This window comes from Citrus clementina, unplaced genomic scaffold (genome assembly GCF_000493195.1).
Source record: "Citrus clementina cultivar Clemenules unplaced genomic scaffold, Citrus_clementina_v1.0 scaffold_6, whole genome shotgun sequence".
NCBI classification, from domain to species: domain Eukaryota; kingdom Viridiplantae; phylum Streptophyta; class Magnoliopsida; order Sapindales; family Rutaceae; genus Citrus; species Citrus x clementina.
Window position 1 is genome coordinate 19,601,314 of NW_006262139.1, and position 6,452 is coordinate 19,607,765.

General features: G+C 33.3%; 1 protein-coding gene across 1 annotated transcript; it reads left to right on the top strand.

Moving 5' to 3' along the window:
- Window positions 1-5,548: 5,548 nt before the first annotated feature.
- Window positions 5,549-6,073, top strand: LOC18038627. Its single transcript, XM_006429949.2, has one exon. It carries the CDS (start codon window positions 5,549-5,551, stop codon window positions 6,071-6,073), a length of 525 nt encoding a protein of 174 aa, XP_006430012.1.
- The last annotated feature ends 379 nt before the right edge of the window (window positions 6,074-6,452 follow it).

Sequence of the window (6,452 nt, forward strand, 5' to 3'; positions counted from 1 at the left end):
AAATCTTAGCTCATCCATGTTTCTTTTAAGAAGGTAAAAAAAAAATCATACTAATACATCCACAAAAATTTCTTATTTTATGAATAAAAACAAAGATAAATTGAAATTTATAATAATTTAAGGTATTTAAAAAAATACTATTTTGGGGCGATCCCTATATTAACGCAAAATAGCATTTGTTCAAACAAAATCAATGGGAACAAACCTGAAGTTAAGTGAAATGGGGGGTAAGTTTTGAAGAGATTAAAGTTAAATAGAGACTCATTGAGGAGTCAAAGTTCTTTTTCGTATTCAATTAACAATGACTAGGATTTGATGCCATGCCGATGAAATTTTATCTCCTTCGGGATAGAGGCCAACCATAGTTGACAATATCATAGCCTTTAATGGAACCATTTATACGTTTTCTTATTGGGCTTTTTTTTTTAATTTAATAAAGTCACTGTCATATATAATTTTCTTTTAAAGATTATCAATATTTAGGGAAATGATTAATGATATATATACATGAACAATTTTTTGTGACATTAATTGAAGGCCTTATTCATTTTGGTACTATTGATGATGAAAATGCAATAAAGTTACTTTTTAAACCCTTCAATCTAGAAGGTGTACTAATGTTGATATAATCAACTGAATGTCAAATTAAACACACCTTGTTTAACATCAATTTCTGATTTAATTAAATGAAAAAGTCTTGATTAGCTACCCTATACCGCGTCAAAATATATACATAAAAAAAAATATTTATTGACTTGCGGGTGTTAGTAGTTTAATCAATCCGATCTCTTCTAGATAGTGATTAACAAATAATAATTTGAAGGTTTAGGTTTGATTTTCAGTGCCATCAACATTTTAATAACACTGGAAAAGGAAAAGATATGAACCCTCAACATCAAAATTATCAGGAGCCACCATTAATGAAGGAGTGGTTTGCTTTTCTCATTGCATTTCTTAAATTTTTGTTTTACGTATTTTATTTGAAATATTTGAAGGAATTTAATAAATGTATTCAACTTTTTCATCGGTGGCGTAATTACAGCCGGTGATGGCAACCGATCATGGTCAAAATTCACCTGATCAGATCTTCGATTTACTCGGTGGGACTACTTGTTGAAATACTGATCACCTTTGCCGAAAATATCTGGATTCTGGGCAACAAAACTGCTCCAGCTGTGGGCCCCAAGAAAGGCATTCGCATGTGCGAACGTGGGCCCTGCTTGCTCACCTCTAGCCTGATTTGCGGCCAAGCCAACAAGAGCTCTGGCAACAATTGTCTGCGGTTAAATTCACTCAATTATTTCACCTCCTTCCATTGAAATTCTGCCCTTCCATCGTCGCGTTGAAACATTCGAGATATTTTTTTTTTTATTTAAACCACCCGATTTCCGGCAATTGCATTGGCTTCCGACTAATTCAGATTTAGGGTGTAATCACAATTAAAACTCTTTATCCCTCCTAAATAGTGTGTTTAGTAGAGATCAAATCTGAGAGTTCTTCCCACTTATTCAACCAGCATCGCCAACTGAGCCACAATCGTTTGGTAACATTCGAGATATTTTAATGGCCAGTCAACTTTGCAATATCCCGAAAGCGCACACGTGGCGGAACAGTAAAGGGTGATTGTTCACCTTTGGTCTCCGCATGCCTGTACTCGTCACATCAGATTCCCAGTTTGTGGTTTGGTTGATAGTTTACCCCCACCCGCGGAAGAGAGCGTGAGGCCTCCTTTCAATCATGCACGGTTAAGAATTACACGTCAGACTGGTCCGCACCGGTTGGTTTTCAATGCTCCGTGTCTATCGAGATTCTAGAAGAATGTAGGCTCCGGTTTTATTTGACAGTACAACAAACGCGCGTTAAGTACGCGTTTTGGTTTTTTTTTTTAGCAGGACATTATTAATTTGGCAATTTATTTATTATAACGCAAGCACGGCTTATGTACAGTTTACTCTGTACACTGTAGACCATTAATTTGGCCCTTTCTTTTAGATAGTAAACCGAAAACAGACTGAAATCCTAAACCCTAGTTTTCTTCTTCACAAATAAAAGACCATTTTTAGTTAAAGATGAGACACTACTTACTTGCACAACTCAAAGATTTTAAACTAAAGAAATATGAATTTTCTTATTAAAAATGAACCCGTAAAATTTGAGTAACATAAACAAACTTAAACAAAGAGGTCGGAACTATGGATTCGTTGGAGAAATAACACCAAAACACGCAAAAAAAAAAAAAAAAAACCATTCATTTGGCCCTTTCTTTTAATGCTAAACCCTAGTTTTCTTATTCATAAATAAAAAAAAAAACCATTTTTAGTTCAGAGATAGCTCATTTTACGGGTTCATTTTTAGTGGTATTTATCATTGGATCCCCCCTCCCATCCTCTTAAATTTAGGATGGATTCAACTCATTATCCAAAAGTTCATGTAATATTGCATTTAGTTTGACGGTTTTATTCAATTATCATAATTCTAGTATGAATTTAAAGTTTCAATTAATTCATAGAATTTTAATAAGAAAATTCATATTTCTTTAGTTTAAAATCTTTGAATTGTGCAAGTAAGTAGTGTCTCATCTTTAACTAAAAGTTGAGTAACATAAACAAACTTAAGCAAATTTAAGAGTAAATTTAATAATATCAATTTATATCTTCTCACGCATTCAATTAGGATAAATACTCAAAGACTTTGTTTATTAGAAGCGCAATAATTTTGATTAAATGTTTTTATTGCTTAAAATTTGTGAAACTACTTCGGCTATATTCTTGCATATTCTTGCATAAACTTGCTTGGAGACCCATACAACTATCTACCCAAAAAAGAAAAATATAATCCTACTTAATACTTAGTAATCTTAAAACTATTTTTATAGAAAGAGTTTAGATGGTTAAGGGAATTACTAAGTGAACATTATAACTTTTGAGATTTCTTCAAACGTATTAAGAATTCAAAAGAGTAAGTTTATGATTGGAATGAAAAGCAAAATTACAAATTATTGATTAGATTTTTGTTTTGGCCAACACAAAGAGGTCGGCACTATGGATTCGTTGGAGAAATAACACCAGAACACGCAATTGTTGTTTGTGACTGCACGTCTTCAAAAGACAAATGGAACGCACTCACACTCACTAGTCAGTAATGCATCATATTTTCGCCGTCTTTTTTTTCTTCTAATTTTTAGAATTTAAAATTTTCTACTTATCAATTTATTTAATTTGTCGAACAATATTAATATTAATATTATTGAAAATGAAAAAAGGGGAGAAAGTAATGGTGTTGGCACGTTGTTTAGTCGACTGTCTGCTTAGCTCTATCTCTTTCAAATAAAATCTGATGATGAAAATTAGTTCGTGGCCACAACTTTTGATCGAGCTTCAGAGACTTTATCACATGCTTTGCCTTACGTGTGTTGAAGAAACCGTGGCTGATGTGATAACATCATGTTGCGCTTTGCTTGCTAGATGCGACAAATAAAAGTTTATCATTTTTTGGCTTAATTGTGACACAAATTGAAGGCGTGATGTCAATTTGCTTGCTTGTATACGGTGATCATCTCCAAATTCCCTTTCAAAATCCCATTAAAAGAAAAAAAAAAGATATTATACTTTGCTTTAAGATCTCGATTATCTATGTTTTGTGTTTTTGTTGAGCTCATAAAAAAAAGAGTTAAAATGAGATTGTTGGTATATGTTAATTTTCTAAATTTAAAATATAAAAGTTCAAAGTTAGATTTGAAATGTTCATGCTATTAGTTATTGTTGATACCAAATTTTGGATCAACAATAAAAGTTAGAGAAATAATTTATTTATCTACGGAATGTGTAGAATTTATTTATCTACGGAATGTGTTGTAAGAGAGCTTAATATCATTGGGATTGCCATTGTTAATAGTGAAGAGCTCGGTGGTTAGAATCCTGTAAAACAATAACCCATCAGGGATTGTCGGGAGTGTTATTAGTGTAGACCCTTCAATACTTAAGTCAGAGATCAAGAGTAGCACGATAATAAATACATAATAAAGAGAGAAAAGAGAGTAAGAAAAAAAGGCTTTGAAGGATATTATAAAAAAAAAGGCTTTGAAGGATATTATACCATATCCTCCAATATGTCTATTTCTCTTGCACACCTTTGATATCCCTACCTTTGTATGTTAACTTCTTTATATAAGATAAATAATCAAAAGTAAATTGAGTAAAGAAAACTTATCTCTTATCTTGTAGTATTCAAGTTTAACGAGGATTAGAGCTTATTAATGTTTCATCCTATTTAGATTACGACATGTTATTAGACGTAGGTCTTTAAGCTCGTATTTGGTAAAAATATGGGTATAATAGTTATAAGCTTTAAATTTATGTGTTTTATATTTTAAATGGTTATAGTTTCGTGTTCATATATTATGAAGACACCCCCCTGAAACAATCTCATTTATATTAGGAAATTTGTTCGAAATAGAGGTTTCATACATATATTTATATATACGATGAAATAAAATCATTAGTTATTATATATATAGAAAGTCAGACATAAAATTTGGTCGAAATATGTCTATCAAATATTTTAACCATGTTTATATATATGTGTGTGTGTGTATATTAAAGTAAAAGTACACTAATTACAAGAAAACGTAGTCTAATAATAAAGCACATCTACAAAACTACCACTATATTAGAAATTTAGAATGAGACCTCAAAAAAGAATACAATCTAATTTCATTTTAATTATTATAAATGTTCTGATTAGAAATTTTAAAATGCAAGAACGTTTAAGAAAATACAAAAATCGTAGGATTTAAGATGCTTTAAGTTTTAAGTTTAAACATTTTAAATTTTAAACTTCTTAAATCTCACAATTTTTAAGTTTTTGTAAATTTTTTCCATATTTTAAAATTCCAAATCAAAAAATTACTATTGTAATTATAATTCATATCTAAAAAAAATGCAACAATTACTAACGGACCCAATAATAAAACATATATATTGGAAAATAAAAAAAATACAAATGCCAACAAACAAAAACAACACAATAACCAAACATTCCAAATGATTTTTTAATTTGCCACTTTTTCTAAACTAAAATCCCAATTCAGACAATTCCATCATTCCATGTAGTATATCTATCCTTCAGGGCCCCCAACTCAAAAATATTAAAAATTCTTTTCATTAAATTAACTGATAAATAAACAAATACATACCCACCATTAATATATTCTCCAAATTTTCCAACTGCGAAATCCACTTTTTTCCACTCAAACCCCAACCTCTCTCATCTCCTTTGACTCTCCCTCTTCTCTCTCTCACCATTTTTCTAGGACAAGAAACCGTCAACCAAACAGAAACTGAAAAATACAGCAAAAACCCACAAAGAAAAAGAAGAAAAAAGGAAATCACCAGCCCACTTCCGCTGTTGGCTGGTTTGGTAACTCGCTGTGTCCGCCGTTTTGCCTCCCCCAACAATAATGAATTCAATTGGCAGTCCAACCTTAATTTCTTGATCACGTTCATGCAGGGTCTCTCCGCCGTTATATGCTTATATTTATATAGATATTATGTCTAGGCAAATAGTGTTGCGATCACCAACGGTGAACAAGAGGCAACCGTTGTTGTTAAGCAGCAGCGGCAGCAGCACCAGCAGCAGCAACGGCAGCAAGTCAACGAGAAGCGGTGGCGGGAGCGGAAGCAGCTTTGCGGAGGTGGCGGGCGGGACGACGGCGGAGTGCGCCGCCGTGTGCTGCTGCTGCCCGTGCGGTCTCGTCAACTTGCTGGTGATGGCAATTTACAAACTCCCCGCGGGGCTGTGCAGGAAGGCTTGGAAGGAGAAGCGGAAGCAGCAGCTCATTAAGAAAGGGCTTCTGCCGAAGCGGAAGAGGAGCAAGTGTAAATGCGGGTGTGATGATCTCGAGATGCAGATTCACCCTGTCGTCGACTTGCAGAATTGTTTGACGGATCGCGCCATGAATTCCGATGAGTCTGAGAGGAGAGTGGTCGAATTGGAGAAGGAGATGTGGGAAAGATTTTACAGTGCTGGCTTTTGGAGAACCGCTTCTCAGAGACAGAGAGAAACCACTTCTTAATTCGTTGTATTTCACAACGGGTTAAATTAAATTAACTGTAAAATTCTTCATTTTTCAGCTTTTTTCCTTTTTTTCATTCACAGATTTGATGAGTGATTTTGATTAGATTGTTGTTGAGGGAAGATGAAGCTAAGGTCATGTAAAATGGTTGGGGGGCAATTGATCGAGTTTGAGTTCGTCTTTGTTTTGTACGTTGATAATTTTTTAAAAGGCTTCAACGGCGACAACAAATTGCGAGCATTTTATTATGAGTTAATTTTTGTGTGTATTTATGGACTTGAATATTGGATGATAATTGTTGTCCTCATTACATACATACAACATTTGGGACCCTTTTGTTGTATCCGGGTTTTATTTGGCTTTAGAATTGAATGGTAAC

Bases quoted from the DNA above. Each gene is read 5' to 3' on its own strand.
- LOC18038627 (XM_006429949.2), top strand. From the start codon at position 5,549: ATGTCTAGGCAAATAGTGTTGCGATCACCAACGGTGAACAAGAGGCAA.